The sequence below is a fragment of the Leguminivora glycinivorella genome, chromosome 1 (genome assembly GCF_023078275.1).
Source record: "Leguminivora glycinivorella isolate SPB_JAAS2020 chromosome 1, LegGlyc_1.1, whole genome shotgun sequence".
Lineage (NCBI taxonomy): Eukaryota > Metazoa > Arthropoda > Insecta > Lepidoptera > Tortricidae > Leguminivora > Leguminivora glycinivorella.
Window position 1 is genome coordinate 12936272 of NC_062971.1, and position 17841 is coordinate 12954112.

At 38.0% G+C, this 17841-nt stretch overlaps 1 protein-coding gene across 2 annotated transcripts in view; it reads right to left on the reverse strand.

Annotated features, from left to right (window-relative positions):
* Window positions 1-17: 17 nt before the first annotated feature.
* The window catches only part of LOC125238999, a 118315-nt gene continuing 100491 nt past the window's right edge, over window positions 18-17841 (reverse strand). Inside the window, exons 4-7 of one of the 2 annotated variants that reach the window (XM_048147525.1) lie at window positions 5714-5754; window positions 5231-5399; window positions 4522-4637; window positions 18-4147 (exon numbers count right to left, since the gene is read on the reverse strand). In XM_048147525.1, coding sequence (XP_048003482.1) covers window positions 539-4147; window positions 4522-4637; window positions 5231-5399; window positions 5714-5754 — 3935 coding nt within the window. In that variant the 3' untranslated portion in view covers window positions 18-538. Of the gene's footprint in view, window positions 4148-4521; window positions 4638-5230; window positions 5400-5713; window positions 5758-17841 lie in introns of both variants that reach the window. The other variant, XM_048146823.1, reaches the window with a different exon arrangement.

Consider the following 17841-nt stretch of genomic DNA (forward strand, 5'->3'; position numbering starts at 1 on the left):
ATGGTGGTTGTCAAAATGAAAAATAGAATAAGTTTTTATATCAAATTTACTATAAAAATCCTTAACACATTTTACAACTAAAAATAATCTACTTAAGAGTATTTTACAGTAAATAAAGTTGGCAGTGTAACAATAGTTTAATTAGGCTAAAATAGGTAACTCAGTAGGTTGTCAGGTTGTTCTCCCAAATATGGGGAAAACCCACGTATATCTGAATAAAATAAAGTCTATTAATCATTGTTTAGTAACACAACGTAATAAGTTAACTAGTTATATGCTAAGGCAACGTACCAATCACCATTTTCAATAATAATTTCAGTATCAGACAATTATCATTGAAATAGATGATTTAACAAAATTTGAGCCTGAACCCTCTATCTACAAAATCACAATATTTTACAACTATATTTAGGGATGATAACTGATAACATAGATAATATACAAATTTCAGACTATACACCAATTGTTTTGTAAAGAAAACTCATACCCATCCCTAAATATTTGAAGTCATTCATTAACTTAAAAATATAAGGTTGAATCAACCCCATCTAGCGGCGATCGTGTAAAGCGATCGTAATAGTTCCAGCGCTCTTGTGTCAGCGGGCGTTTTGGATTCATCATTGGGAGGAGCAACCCTAGCCTCCGCAATGGGGTTGTCAACTACTGGAGACTTCGTGGTCTTTTGTTCTATAGGGGTTGTTCTTACTAAGAACTTTTTGACACCTCTCCGACTAGTTGTAGTCGTTCTAGGAGCTTGCGTGGTTTCTGTATAAAACTCAGTCGTTGTCTTTATATTCTCTGTAGTCGTTGTAGATGGGCTTGATAACGAGTTAATAGCGGAAGGATCGAAATTAATGCTTTTTCCTCTCCTTTCGAATTGTTTGGGCCTTATTTCTTCTAGAGCGGCAACTTTATCGCTCCTCTTATAATTTTTGACTTCGATATCAGTGGCTGTCGTAGGAAGGTCTTCCGAGCTTTCTTCTTTCGTGATTTCGTCCATGTCTTTCTGTGAAACTGCCATTAGAGCTTCGAGTAGCGCTTTCTTTGAAGCTTCCGCCGTTGTGTTATGGTCATCATCACAAGTTTGCACCAATAAAAGAATTAATCTCCTCACTGTTTTTGACTTTGTCTTTTTCATAACGTTCATGAGTTTCTCGGTTGTTGTTGCGTTCATTCCACCCATGATTTCTTTAGCTTTCTCTACCACAGTATCAGCAATAGTGGTTATATCTTGTGCGGCCTCAGTAGAAGTAGGGTCTTTAATCAATTTTCCTGCTCTTTCTCCCTTAATATTTCTTGGAGTTGTAGATTCGTAAAATACTGACGAAGACGCCGTTTGTTCGCTTGATTTCGTTTCAGTTGCTTCCGTTGTTAGAGTATTTTGAGACCAAGCGTTTGTTTGTCTTGCCAGCTGTGATACTCCTTGCTCTTGCGCCGACGGACTTAGACCATCATTCAATGTTATCGGGTCTATAACAGTGCTATGCCAATACTCGAAAGTAGTAGGCCAGTTGAAATCAGATGTTTTGTCGCCCTCTGGGGAAGTAAATATGTCAGAAGTTGGAGTGACTGTATAGACTTCTTCTTTTATCGTGGTACTGGGTTGAGACGTAGTTTGTACTGTTGTCGTCGATATGTCTGACACTGTAGGTGCTTCTAATTCTTCGGAAGGTTTCTTAACAGTTGTTTTAGTTTCCTCTAAGTTGATTTGTTTACCTTGACGCAAGTTATTTTGTGGTGTTACAAATGACTGGCTGTGAGCTCTTTGTAATTCTTCTTCGTTTTCTAATTCAATGCTACTATCGGCTTCAGTGAAGTACACCGGTGTAGTTTCAGGAGTGCCTGTCGTTGCTCTTATCTTTTTGCTTTCAAAAATATTGTCTGAATCGGTGATCGGTGCTATAGTTGCATCGGAAGCGTCGACACCCCAAGCAGAAGGCAGATTTGTTACTTCAACGTATTCAGTCAAAGGCTTGACATTATTTTGTAAGACCTCTTTACCATAAGGAGAGTTGTTAGAGTTGTTTTGGAATCCACCATATCTTTGTCCCAAGTAGTTATCTTCTGTTGTGGTAACTGTATAATCAGTACTGTTGTTTGCTAATGTGTTTACATTAGCCGCAACTGTATTGGTAAACGAGAAGGGAGTGGTGCTACGAGCAATCGGAGTAGAGGCAGTAGTGTAAGACGCTGATATTCTTCCGCAACATCTGAAGGGACTTCTAGGCGTTGCTGGTTGCACGGTCGTCGATATAAATTCAGTATTAATGGTGATGGGCGTGGTCACTGCATCGTCAGATACTGTTGGATAATCCGTGGCAATATTCAGAGCTTTGCCATCCCGCAGTGAAACAAATGGTGGTCTAACTTTATTGTCGTCGGAAAATCCCAATATCTCATCATCTTCTTCGTTGACTGTTGTGGTCGGCTCAGTGTTGTAAGATTCTTCAGTTGTTGAGAGCATGTCACCGAAAGATGGGTGGGTTGGACGAATATCCGAGAGAACTTTTCTAAATTGAACGGGGTCTTGCAGGTAAGCTGATAATGCGTGCGTGAATACTTGAGCTAATTCTCGGATTTGAGGCGAAGTCGCTAGAGGATTTTGACTTTGCTGCACAGCCAGGTCGTCGGCCAATTCATTGTACGTACCATTGGGGTCTAGTTTAATTTCTTCCAATAGTTCAGATGTCTCGGTACCGTGGCCAAATAGTTTACTGTATTTATTAATAGTGTGCTGACTAAATAGTGCTGGTAATGCGTCCTCCATGGCACCATAGTCTTCATATGTCGGTGTGCTGGCTTCGCTAGCCTCTTCAGGTGATGCAGTCGTAGACAGGTTATCTAAAGCCGTTGCGTAATAGATAGCCAGAGTGTGTAAAGTTTTTGGAGTTAGAGACGGCGGGACAAGGAGACCTGGTCTATTAGGAAGGTCGCCGTAATATTTTTCAGTGAGCGTTGTCGGAACGGTAGGTTCAGTTGGCTGGAATGTTTCTAAATTCAGTTTCTTCAATAACCTTTCCCTTCGCTCTTGGTATGACGGTTCCGTAGTTATCTGGTTGAAATTAACAGTTGATATCCTGTCACTGGCGGTTTCTCCATAGTACTGATTTCTTGTAGTTTGTGGAATTTTGGTTACGGATTCAAAATTGTTTTTGTTTTGTATGGATACTGTATTTTCTACATTCGGGGTAAACTGATCACTTCTATCTGTAACTTGAGCAACCTTTTCCGTAGTACTGGCGACCAAAGTCTTATTTCTTTCCTTTTCAAGAAATTCCTTCAGAGATGATATACCAGGTCTGGTGTAAGGTTCGCGTCTATCATTGAAAGTAGTAGAATAACTCTTCGTGTAGGGTAGGAGAGTTGGTCGTTTTGTGGTAATAGTCACTACTTTTGCGGCCTGATTGTTCAAAGTTTTGTCTCTGAAATCGTACAACGTAGTCAAAGTAGGATTGCTTTTGGGCTTGCTAAGTTTGAGTGGTTGGTGGTTGGGCAGATTGGGCGTGTAAACCGGATAAGGGCGATAGTTCTTATTGTATGCATCTTGTAGGTATTGCCGGTTTTTGTTGTTAGTGAACGAAGCCGTTTCCGCTGCAACTTGCATCTCCTTCAGGCTGTTGTAGTCACCTGCGGCCTTATCGGTCCTGTAAGTCGACGACTCTGTGTACGTAGGCAGGGTAGTCCTGGCAGGCGCATTACCAAAGTTGTTAGCTATCAATTGTACCAGGTTTCTCCTTCTTTTGTCAATACTTGTCGTGGTTTCGGTCTTCAACGTTGGATTAACTTCAGCAAAGAAAGCATGGAAGCTTCTAGCGGTCGCTTTGGGTGCCTCGGTTTGTAATCTTTGCCTGTGTCTTAGCAGTCTCTCCGTTGTGCTAGGGACATTTACCGACGACCTCCTGGATTCGGCTCTGGCGTTATTATCGGCAATTTGCTGGAGGTCAATATTTTTGCTTAGGCTTTGGGTGATCTTTTGAGATTTCTTCTGCTCATTGGAGTAGTACTCGGCGCTGGACTCGTAGAGTGCGGGCGCGGAGGCGCAGTCCACCTTGAACCACCAGTCACAGATGAGGTGCGACTGGCTAAAGATGGTGCCGTTCGGGCAGAGGAAAGATATCTTGCGGGACGTGTCGCAGATGTGGAAAACCTGTAAGAAGAAATAATAAACGTGAAGATAGTATGACTTAAAATGTACCTAAAGCTTTTTCAAAGATTTCAAAGATTCAAAGATTTATTGAACATAAAAAGCATACATACACAAAATCAACAAGATCGTAAGCAGCTGCATTAGTGTAAAACTGTGTCGCAGCTCTTACGCCCACCTCAGGACAAGAGGGGTATGTTCTGTATTGTGACATTAAATAATTAATGATTGATACATTATACGATACATTGCCAAACTAATTGTTGTCTGTTTTAAGATCAACAATAATTTCGTTATTTTCTTGTTATGGAATTGCCAAGCGTTGTTCAGAGTTCAGAGCAAATAGTTAATAGTGAACACAGAATGATTGTGTTTACCTGGCAGTCTGTCTCCAGGTCAGCATAGTAGCCAGTAGGCACATTTTTGCAGTTAAAGCCGGTGTTCGGGATGCTCGGGTATGCAGGGAAGTCCACGCCCGCCTTACCGATTACTCCTGTAAGTATTAATATTTTTTTAAAGCAGTGCAGATCAGGAAGTAGAAAAAAACGGTAGATGTTACATTGTACCTACAATGCAATACTCTTTATGACACACCTGTAGGCCTAGCACATGATGGCCGCGAGAGTATGTCGCCGCGAGATAGATGGCACGTCTCCTTCTAACTGTACTAATGACATAAGGACGGGTAGTCTATCTCGCGGCGACATACTCTCGCGGCAATCATGTGCTAACCCTGCTGACACACCTCACACATTTTAGAAGAAATGTAAAGGAATATAAACTGAAACAATTGAATAGAAGCTATCTTAAGAGCGATTTCTTCCAGATAAACTTTGGTAATTGTATCTGCCTGCCTACTTAATTTTTAATGCAATAGGAAACTGAGTTATGGTTAAAATATTAGGTAATTAAACTGAAATACGGTCATTATCAAACTATAATATACTCATCTAGACTCAATGGCACAGGTATTTTCTCATTTATTGCCCAGCGGATGGTGTAAGTGGTACAGCCTGAGTATCTTTATAAAGGGTAGCCTTGGGAAACAGCTCTTAAAACATGTTTGTAGCGACGACATACTCGTACCTTGATGTTCCACCAAATCCAAGTCAGGTTGCGAATCGGCAGGTATAAGCCGCTTGACCAAGGTCCGACCCTCACGATGCTCAAAGCCCGCGGCGCCCATCGCTTGTGCGAGAGCTGTCAGGGTTTCAGCACTGGGGGCCACTGACGGCAACTCAGCTCGGGCCGTGTCCTGAAAAACATCGTTATTATCTTCATTACTTTGTGTAAAGTATGGTGTACAACTAGATTCCGACTCCTGTTTTTTTTTCTGATCTTATGACTTAAGAACCCTGGATATTCTATGCAGAGCTTTTTGTAAATTGCAAAAGCATGCAATTTTTTTTTGACTGATTGTAGACGGAGGTACATAGGTCTAACAATATACAACAGGTGAAAAAAGTCTTCAGACAATGTTAAATATTTTGTTTTTATCTCACTCAAATATTTAGAGCTAAGTAAATATCATAAGTAATTGATGCATCGTATTGTAATAGATTGGCGTACCTTTCTCCGCTGTGCTCGTCGCGCCCCATCGCAACTGCTGGCTGCTGAAAAATAAAATATAACCAAGGTTAGCAATGAATTGCTATATATTCTAAGTAGACATTTTGGGCTAGTTAATATAGGTAAGTCGTAGGTATATTTTTTACAACCATTTTGAGTATACATATACATTCTATACAGTTAAGGTAGGTACTCCGAGCATCTTTTAGACACAGAGAATTGAGATTATTACCTACTTTTGAGTTATGAATGACTTTACCGCTACGTGCCTATAATATACGATGCGAGGATGTGGGAATTAGGTTCGTGGTTAAAAATAACATAAAATGTTACACGATTCTATACTCTCACGCCTCAAACATGTCCGGCGCATCTATAACCATTCAACAGGCGATGAGTCACAGAAAACCTAAACTCTGTCTAGGTATGTAGACAATGCCTTAATAAGTAACTCTATCCATAGACAGCATCAACAGACAGACAAGAACAAAGGAGCAGGCGTGACGGACTCAGCGAAAGTGCACTTACGATACGTGCAGCATCCAGGATGGCTCAAACAGGTACTTTTTTGCACTTTCAAGTCACGACTAGTTATATGTATTTCACTTTACATAACCCATGTCCTTGCGCATGCGGATACATCTTTGTTTCCATAAACTTGAGTCCACGTAAGTCTCGAACGAATGTTCCTTTTAATAAGAAATTCAAAAGATTAACGCAAAAATGAAGGTCCCTAATTTACCTAAAACGCAAATATGTATTAACCATAGCCACAGACCGAAATAGAGGTATTTTAGCTAACAGCCAAGTTTTTCGGCAACGAGAGTAGTTATATATGTACATGTGTATCTATACATATAATTGTGTGTTAGGTACATATGGCGTAATGCCCAAAACCTTTACTGCAGCTGCCAAAGTTGTTACTTATTTTACTATGTTTAGTGTCATTTTACTGGGATGTTAAAGTTAATGGTATATCTATCTGTACTTATAAATAGGAAGTGTGTCAAGCCGTAGCTTGGTCGCGTGCGCATATACAGTCGTGCGTCAAATTTAATCCGCCACTAATGGCCGCCCATTGTCGCTGTCGTGCGGCAGCAGCGCGGCGCATGCGCCTTTCCGGACGTGGCAATGACATTTATTTGCGAATATAATAACTTAAGTAGGCAAAGTCACACAAGATTAAATTTAGCCTTAGTTATGTTGCGGATTTTCAGCGATAGATACTCGTTTATTTTACTGGCAAGGATTAGGTACGGTATACTGTTTCGAGTTCAAGCAAGCGGTAGAGCATCATCTAGTTTCATGTGCACCTGCCATTAAACTCCTTTTCCGTTGGTAATGGCGAAAGCATAAATCATGCACCTTTTGATACCATACAATGATTTCACAAACTGAAGGGTTCGGAGTCGTTGCATGTCGTACTGGTTACTTACTCGTTGAGATTTAGGAAGGTGAACCCAGATATAACTTGAAATTTGGAGGTTGAATGGAGGTTGAGGGAGGCGATGGCTGAGATACGCGTCATACTCGTGAACGGGTGCTGTTTGTGGAGACTGGTCTGTTCAAGCTTACCTGGGCCACATGTTTTGTTAGATTATTTAACTTTACTTTTGAGCGGATTGCGAGACACTACATTCGGTTCTTGTAAGAATTAAACTTAAGTAAGTAATGTCTTAAGGATGACACTAGAGACCATCACGTTGTCGTTTAATTTAGTTAATTTTAGCTTTTGGACACTTAGAGACTTTATACATCTCTGAGATTTTGATTATATTTTATTTTAAAATAGATTCCTTACTTTAATGACCTTGTTGTCGTTTGATTAAGTTAATGTTAGTTTTTTGGACACTTAGAGACCTTATACATCTCTGAGATTTTGATTATATTTTTAAACTTAATTTGTAACCTTGATTGGCCCTTATTTGTAAACTTGATTTGTTCTTTAATGATTGACAACTAGAGACTTGTACATCTCTTGAAATGTGTAATTTAGCTGTTCATTTTCTGTATTTTTTTTTTGTATTATTTGACAAAGGTTTTTACTTTTAAATATTTTAATTTTATAAAATTTGACTCTTGGAGACGCTATACATCTCCATGGATTATTTGATTAAGTATAATATTTTTACTTGTAATATTCAGTCTTTTACAACTATTGAAGTATTATAGATTTCTTTTATCTTTGTATCTGTTTGCACTTTCTTTATGTATTGATTATAGTTAGTAATAATATGACATTTAGAGACTTTATACATCTCTAATTCTATATCAGTGTATAGCTACTTTGCTTATGATTAATATTTTTAGTTAATATTTCTATTTTTTTTTTAATAATATTAACATATAAAGTGTAATTGTATACAAATGTTAAAAATATCTAAACTACTTATAACAAACAAAACAAATTAAAACTATTCTAAAGTAAAAGTTAACAGCTAAACTAAACTAAAACTAACTTAACAATTAAGTTCCGTTCCGGCTATCCATATTTCTATTAATTTCATTTGTTTAACTTTAATGAATACTCTGTAATGTTGACATGTAAAAGTGCCCCCGTGGCCTATTTGCTGAATAAATGATTTTGTATTTTGTATTTTGTAAAAGCAACACTCAACATAGTTCGGGAGTTACGGGAAGAGAAGATAAAACGTATTAGTTACGGGAAGATAATGTAGGGTAGTTAGTTAGTTAGCAATTAGGTTAAGATAGATAACTAAGTAGAACCTACGGTACTATCATACAAAGTCTTCAATGTTACGTAAAATAAATACTGCACCTTCTGGTTCGCTATCATAATAAGCATGATTCTTATTAACACCACCTTTCAAATCTAACGTCAATTGAAGATCAATATCAAACCGCTGACAAAGGAGTAGGCTAAACGCACTTGTCAGCAGACATGATCCAATAACATTGAGGAGGTCAGGACCTCGGCTTTCTTGACAAACGTCAGTACCGTCTTAGAAAGCGGCAGGTTATTGTGTGTGTTCATTATTTGGCGATTAAAATCACCGCTATGCATAGATCATTCTGAGCTGTGAACATGATTAGTATTTGTTGAGAGAAAGTTAGGATCGACATGAATGTGACTAAGGTGATTCTGGGACAACAATGCCATAGCTGTAAACGCACTGTCAAGCGAATCTTTTAAGCATCATTAATTAATGTAATAATCGTACCTAAGTATTTATATCATTAAATTAATGAATTTAATGATATAAATACTTAGGTACGATTATTATAGGTTGTATGTCGTGTTGTAAGGTCCCTCTGTAGGTATGCATATCAGATAGCTCTCTGTAATGTGTTGTGGTTATTCAAGTCATAGCCAAACAAGTCCAGTTTAACTCATGCAGCCTTTCGCACGTAGTTTATGTTTTAGATACTTTATTAGGAAATAAGCACGGAAGTGTGCCTGCACTGCCAAACTTCACTGACTTTAGAGACCCATAAAATTTGTTTCCCCTCACTAGCTCCGAAACACTGTTTGTTTTGTCCTTTAATACCAGCGGGTAAAAACGCATTTTATCCACTAGTGAGTAAAGTAATTTGACCTTGAATAAACTCGAATTAACTGCTTTAAAATTGATAAAAGTAGGTGAATCTAGTAATAAAGATGATTTACCACCAGTGTAACAACTACTGGAAGCAGCGATAAACGCATTTTTTAACCGCCGCCTCAAATCTCTCAAAAGAAGGTGAAATCTCTCTATTCGTCTGTATTGTTTTTTTTTAATGTTTGTTCCTCGATATCTCCGTCGTTACTGGACCGATTTTGAATTTTTTTTTATTGAATGTATATGCATACAGATTGGTCCCATTTTTCTCAGAATCCAGTTCTGATGATGGGATCCTGGAGAAATCGAGGGAACTCCTCTAATCAGAAAGTCATACATATGGCGATTTTTGTGTTTTTAAAGGAAAAGCATGCATTTACGTACGGAACAGTGACATTTGGTGCAGTGGAACTGCTGATGATGGTCAGAACGGAACTCCTCAAATCTGAACGGCACGCTTATAGTGACTTTGGTATTTTTATAAGAACAGCATGCACTTACGTCCAGAACAGTGACATTTGGTGCAGTGGAACTCCTGATGATGGTCAGAACGGAACTCCTCAAATCTGAACGGCACGCTTATAGTGACTTTGGTGTTTTTATAAGAACAGCATGCACTTACGTCTAGAATGGTGACATTGGGTCAATGGAACTGCAGATGATGGTCAGAACCGAACTCCTCAAATCTGAACGGCACACTTATAGTGACTTTGGTATTTTTATAAGAAGAGCATGCATTTAAGTTCAGAACAGTAACATTTATTTAGTTATATTTGTTAAGCATATTGACTTTTCAAGTCAAATTTTGTCAAGCTTCGATTTCTTAAGTATAATCGGATTCATGAGGGATTGAGGTAACTCCTCAAACCTTAACGGTATACGTATATTGATTTTTGTTGCCAGTAGCTTTTACCAGAACCAGGGGCGGCTCACTCCGCGATTCTATCGCCGCGCTACAACAAGTACATGCAGGCGGCCGCGAGTTCGCGGCCTAATCAGGGGTGGCGCGCGTTCTCACGGAACGCACTTTCGCACTTTCTAATGTTACTTTACGCCGCGAGTTTTTTTAAGGTTTATATTATGCGATGTCCGCGTGTGGAATGGCTAATAATGCTAAGTTAAATAGATATCATGAATAAAATAAATACCATAGGACATGTTTACACAGATTTACTATTGATTAAATCCCCCGAAAAGATTCAATAAGGCGTGTGATGTCGGAACTTAAACAAAAATATATAAATACTATATATATACCTAGAAAGTACCCAAGACTTGAATATAATAGTATAACACATTATCTGAGTATTAATTAGTTTTAATCCACTAGCAACCCTATCGCCGGGCGCCGCGCACGTGCGGCTCGTTTTTTTGTTAGAATTTTGTAGGCATTTAAAAAGGCGGCATGTCGTGAACATCAAAGCAGTGGGCCTTCTGTACTTGTACTATTATATATATCTGGGCAACCGAGCTTCGCTCGGTTCTGTTTCGTATCCTTGACATGTGTCGCCATCTAGTTCAAAAATGAATAGTACCTACATCGAGCGAAAGAATTCTCAGCCTTAACAACACAACTACTCCACACGAGAAGGCGCGCATTTCGCCACAAAAACTCAAATAGTGTATTTTCTATTCGTTTTAGCCTTGACCTGTGTCGCCATCTAGTGTTTGTGATAAATAGTACTTACATCGACCGAAAGAATTCTGTCTTAACAGTACAACTACTGCACACGAGATGGCGCGCGAAGAAAAACGCATGAAAACTCGAAAATTCGCGTTTTCCGGGACCTAAGGATAAGTTAGACCGATTTTTCACCCCCAAAAACCCCCACATAACAAATTTCTGCGAAATCGTTAGAGCGGTTTCCGAGATCGTCAGTGTAAATAAATATATATATATAAATAAATAAATAAATAAATATACAAGAATTGCTCGTTTAAAAGTATAAGATTCTGTGCCAGAACCCCTAAGGCGGCGGTTTTTTTTCTTAAAAATTATTACGTTGTAGTTTCCTCGCTATAGTGAGGGAAAGTCTTGTGTTTACACTCGGGTGCAAATGTATTTTACTTCTCGTGTGTTAAACTCGCAAGTTCAGGATTCTATTCTAGAACCACTCGCTTCGCTCGTGGTTCAACTATAGAATCCTTTCACTTGCTCGTTTTTCAATTCCACACTCTGCGTTAAAATAGAACTTTGCCCCCTATTATAACAAATAACTATAACATCCTGTATTATGTCTGCTGCTTTTCATTATTTTCGAGGATATCTTATAGTTTTATGCAAAATTGAGTCAGGATGGAGGTAAATTTAGTAGTAAACTATTAGGTTTGCAGTATACTTTCTATCTCTACTGTAAATACATACAACATTTAGTGAGTGTGTACGAGAAAACGTTCCACTTTGTCGGTTGCTATAAAGCCGCTTATTTGTCAGTTTATTCATGTAAAGATCCAAGTAAATCTCGCCTTAATGGTAATCGACAAAGTGGTACGTTTTACTAAACACACTCAGGTGATAATCTAGAGTAAGTATAATAGACGTAGTGTTTAATAAGATACCTAAGCGCTGCGCGGCTTAATTGTTACCTACTTCTAATTAGGCGATACAAACATTTTAAGCTGAGTCTCTATTGTTCTATAAGATATAAGAAAACAAACCCCATAATTACGTGTGAAATTTCGATATCAATATCTAACTCTTCAGGACTAGGTTGTTATTAATACATTCTTCACTAGCAAGATAAATAAACAATGCAAAGGCTTGCAACGGGCCCTAAGGCTGTTGAATAATAGGCAAAGATAAAACAAGCGTTGGTGCAACAAGTCCAATCTATTAAACAAGCGGTTTTTAAATCAACACTTTAAGATTCTAGTCCTTACTATCGATAAAATTAAACATAAACATATGTGTGTGCCCATTTATAAATGGTAATTTTCAGAATTTGGGACCCAAAATTAGCGTAACAAAAATTAACTCGCTGTCAATTTTGTGACGACAATTAAGCGTAAAACCTGTGCAAAAATTACCTTCTTTTTTCACGTTCTGAATGTAAATTATCGCATAAAGTTTACATATATGTAATTAACACAAAAACAATATAGTTTAATGAAATTTCATGCTTAATTATCGTCACAAAACTATCCAGCGAGTTAATTCGCTAATGTTGGATCCCAAATTCTGAAAATGCCCAAATATAAACTATATGTTTTACTTCTGAAGCAGTTCAAAACACATGCAGATGAATACATCCAGGACATCCCCTTCGGGGTTTTATTATACCTATACAGAAAACACAATTCTTAAGTTGCCTTAAATAGAACAGGTGACGATATACGCGAGATTCGAACTTCGACTTACTTACTCTAGCAAATATTCAAAGGTAAGAAAGTATTGAGCAGCGCACCTTCTAATAATCAGATAAAAACGGATTGTTGTTGAACGTATGCGAAGATCCCAAACTGGATAAAATATTGAATAACATGGACCAAGTTATGATTACAGGACCAATCATAAGGCACAACAAATGAATGATTTAATTGTCTGTCAGACAGGGCAGAGGCGAAAGTTACAAGTTATTCATTAGTTTTGACGAGTTATCGTGAAACGCCATTGTCTTAGTGATGCCTTATTGGCATTCTATTACGGGTTGAAAGCCTTTTGTTTTATTTAGATCATCGTGATGTTTACACAGAGGCCTATCATCGATTATGCGACGAGGTAACATATTGATCGAACATTATTGTTTGTTTGTCTTTTCCATATCTCGGGACCATTGGGTCCCGGACCTTTGGGAGGCATGCGTGGGGCAGAAGCCAACAGCACAGAGGCCCTTTAACGCCGTGTCTTGCGTGGGCGACATTTCGCGTCTCATACTTCCATATCGATAAGGTCTTCGTAAAGCGCGAACCAAGCCACGGCGTAAGACATTTTAATCTAAAGGCAACCGAACATTATTGTTATTATTAAGTGGTATTTATTTGGTACAATTTATAATTGTGAAAGTAACTTTGAATAGGTACGAGTGCTTCGCTTTGACGTTTATGAGAGAACTAACTTAGATATCAGAAGCAAGATAGCTGGCTAAACTAAAGACTAAGGACTTTGAAGATACATATAAGAATTTGAACTTTTGATCTTATGATCAATGGATTTATAGATTGTGTCATTTATGTTATGACCACAGAACACCCCACTAGAAGCCTAATGCAAGCGATATTGTTCGAGACGCAAATCACCAATCCTTGCGGGGTGAGACGGGCGCGCACGGTGCTGCCATTGGTCGTTTCAAATAATGGCGCGCCTTTACGATTAGCAGTAGGGATGGGAATAGGACATGTCTATTATAGACAATGGTACCGGTACCGGTACTGTGGTGAATTTGTTTTGCAACAAATTATAATATTATAATTAAATTATAATAAGGTCTAGTTACCCTTCGGGTTGGAAGGTCAGATGGCAGTCGCTTTCATAAAACTAGTGCCTACGCCAAATCTTGGGATTAGTTTCCAAAGCGGACCCCAGGCTCCCATGAGCCGTGGCGAATGCCGATGCCGGGATAACGCAAGGAGGATGATGATTTTGATAGCACCTCAATAAAAATCATTCTAGTAACTAATAACTAAACTGTGCGTTTTTACTTACGTTTACTAAGTTAAATTACCAACTAAATATTCTAAACTAATCAATCAACTAAATAACAATACAGACTCTACAGTTTCTAGATAATTATTCACAATTACAAATCTGCTTTCTTTTATATTTCATAAAATGGTAGCACATGGTACGAACGGCAGTACGAAGTTCCCGCAACAGACATAAACTAACATGGCCCCATCCCTAGTCGTTTACGTGAAAGGGATAGCATATCGCATTATTAACTAGGCAAAAAGGGATGGACGCGCCTCGGCGCCGCTCAGTACAACCATATTGACCAGTATAAATGAACTCCGCGGATAATAAACAATATTCAACAAAATAATTAATTTGACTTAACTGTGGAATGTTATTCCATCTTTTTTATATGTAGAAGTGTTAGAAGACTTGCCACACCACTTTATGCTGCAAGAGACCATTGTTTGCAACCAAATTTGATTATTTAATATTTTTTCCCGAGCGGACACGAACGCTGTTAGCGGGTCGTATGCTTGGGCGCTACTGATCGGTGTCGCACGCGTTCAAACTTTTATAAACCTGATTTGTCGTATGCTTGGTGACCGCGAGTCGCCCTGTAAGGGCCGTCTTGTTGTATTGGTCTGTGGACCGTATTGATACAATAACAAAGTGTAGTCGTCGTGTGCACTCGTTACGGTAACAAAATGTGTACGAATTTGTGGCTGTCAATGTCACTGTCAGAATGACTTTTAACGACACTTTATTAGTCGACGTTTGCACACATAACGGTAACAACATGTGGACGAATTTGTGGCTGTCATTGTCACTGTCAGAACGGTTTCTGACAGTGACATTGACAGAATTTGTACACACATGTGTAGGTCTGATTACCGAACTGCTCCTAAACCACTGTATCCGCAAATGACAATCTGAAATACGAAGGTTTCTCAAACTGTCTTGTGAAGTTGTGGACTGGTTGCTTTGAATCATTTAAATATGAGCGAATTAAATAATAATAAACGACGACGACCATTTAAGCACTCTTCGACATTTTATAGAAATGTGGGAAAGTTAAGAAAAGTGCAGAATGATAATACAAATAGATAAGCACTTTATAGTTACTTAATGTATTAAATATATAATTTTTAATTCTTATTGATAAAAATGAAGTGTAGTGTTGCTTTACACAATAAAAGTAGGAATCAAATGAAATAGAGTATTTACTGTGATATTAATAGAATTTCTGTTGCGCAATGATAGTTTTTTTCAGTACAGATGCTGCTTTTTTTAACGCAGTAGTGCGAGCAAATCAAGCAATGATTCATTTCTTGTCTGGTCGAAACTCTTAGCTTAGATTTAGGTACTGAAAATCGTCGTACGATACACGTGCGAAAAGGACATTCACAACTCGTGTCGATTTAAAACACTCCCTTCGTTCGTGTATTAATTTATCGCTACTCGTATCGATTTTCCTCTTTTCCGCACTCGTATCTACAAGTATTTTATTTGGGTTACAAAAAAAACACATTATTTACTCTACTACGTTTTATTTATGTCTCTTTAACATTACAAATTTGTAGACACTTATCTATACAAAAATCTTGACAAAAGAAGTACAGATCGCTGAAATTAATGTTGATAGTAATATTAATGACGACTACTTCAACAAGTGTCAATTGTGAAATGCCGCAAAATACTAGTTGCTCTATAGAAGACCATAATAATATGATCCCCGATCCTTTACAACCCAGCAGCTCGGTACGCACGTTACAATTTTTTTTAATCTTCTTTAGTGAGGGCAACTGAGTACGACGGCATATTTAATTGTTTATAAAGTTTGAGGATACCTGGAAAAAATTAATACAGCCATTTTGAAAATATAATAAATATTCACTGCTTTCGGTCACGCGTGTACGCTGCGACCATTTTGCGACCGTTTGTCGACCGTTTGGTGACCGTTTGGCGACTGTTTTTTACATGGACTATTACCGTCTTAATCCATATTTTAACAACTTTATTGGTTTTCTAGCCATTATTTTTATTATTTCAGTATAGTATATGCACCGGAGCACTAAAACTTCACCAATCAATATACATAACACGCAAACACCGAGTAGTCAATAATATTATTACTGGTTAAACTAAGGTAAATTGATGGCGCGTTGATAAATTTAGACTTATTTTATGAAATCACTCGAGCAATTTAATTGGCCATGGTAATTAGCCCACATTATATTACAAATGCAAACAATATTTATCTTTAACAAATTCTTACGCCATTACATTTTAATGAAGATGATTTTATTTCTTTTTTACTTTGACGTCTCTGACAGTCGCCATTTGAAAAGAATGAAATGAACGAATGATTTTGGGAAAGTAGTCGCCAAACGGTAACAATGTGTGCACGCGTATTGCACACTTCTGTCACTTCTGTGACCATTTGTGCCTGTTACCAATCGTCCCCATTTGGGTCGCCGCGACTAAACGTCGACCGTACTGCGACTAAGCATTGAGAACCGAAGACCTGTGTGTACACAAAATAGGAGGATTTGCGTAGGAACGGCGACCGATTATGGTTATATGGGAAACTTTTATAAACCTGATTTGTCGTATGCTTGGTGACCGCGAGTCGCCCTGTAAGGGCCGTCTTGTTGTATTGGTCTGTGGACTCAATTGAGTTACATCCTTAATGTATAATGTCGTTAGAGATGACTCCATAGATAGGTAGACATTTGACGCGTCTTTATCTAAAGCTCATCATTAAATCGTATTGAACACAATTCAGCTGTTGACATTCTATATAATCTATAGCATTGTACTCAATTTACATAATAGTGGTATCTCAATTTGTAGGTTGTAGGTACATTTTATTCGTAAAAGTTTTTTTCAAATCCCAGTTTTTACTTTTTATATATCTAATTAGTTATATCTATCAACAATCTGTCAACTAGTCAATAAATAGCAGTCAAATGCAATTTGGATAACAATTCTAATGTTTGTACTTTACAAGTCCCACTCAGTATATTTGACTCGTGATCCCGAGAGGCACTTTAATGAGCTGTCATATTTGTCAACATGTCAAGATTGTTGACGGTTTGACGAAAGATTTACGTGTAAGTTGAGCAAGATATTTTAAATATAAGTAAACTAATTTAGTAACGACGTAATATACAATACTGTTTTCTTCTTATGATTTGGTCCGTGTATCTGCGAAGATTCTACGAAAAGTTATTCTACTCAAGTTTTTCCATCAACTCTTTCACACATTTATTTGCGGCTAACGCTGTGAAATAGAAAACAGTAAATACCTAATAAGGAAGCCACAATACACCTCGCCTCATAACTGATTCAGTTTCATCACATTACGACGTCACATGATAGAAGACGCATTGTAACGGGTATTCAATGATGTCTGCAGTATTCAGGAGCAACATTTTAATACCAACACAATAATCGTATCAATGCACCACGTTCACACTCATGTAACTTCTCTAGAGCAAAGCCAATTTAACATCACTATAAAATTGATACGCTTGAGAATAAAGCCCGTGGTTTGCGGTTGAGTTACGCCTTTGAAGCAGTCATTAATAAGATATGACCGATTTTATGCAAGTTACGCCAAAACGGTTACGAATTTAATTTATTTTTGAGTGTGTTTTTAGGGATAATCTACGTTGTCTTTATATCGTATACTTTACCGGGGCACGTAGATATAGGTGTATCGCAGTCTAGACAGCTTGGGAAGCACTGCCTAAGGTAGTGATAATGTAAGGGCTGATTTAGACGGTACGAGATCTTGAATTGAATCTAAATACTCTGCCGCGCCATCTAAATGAGTCTTATTTTTTCTAAAGCCACGTAGTTGCGACCACGCGACCTACCTATTAGTTTATTTTGGAATGAATAAGTACCGTACATAAAATTCTCAAATTAGAGATGTTAGTTTTCGCTAGTGA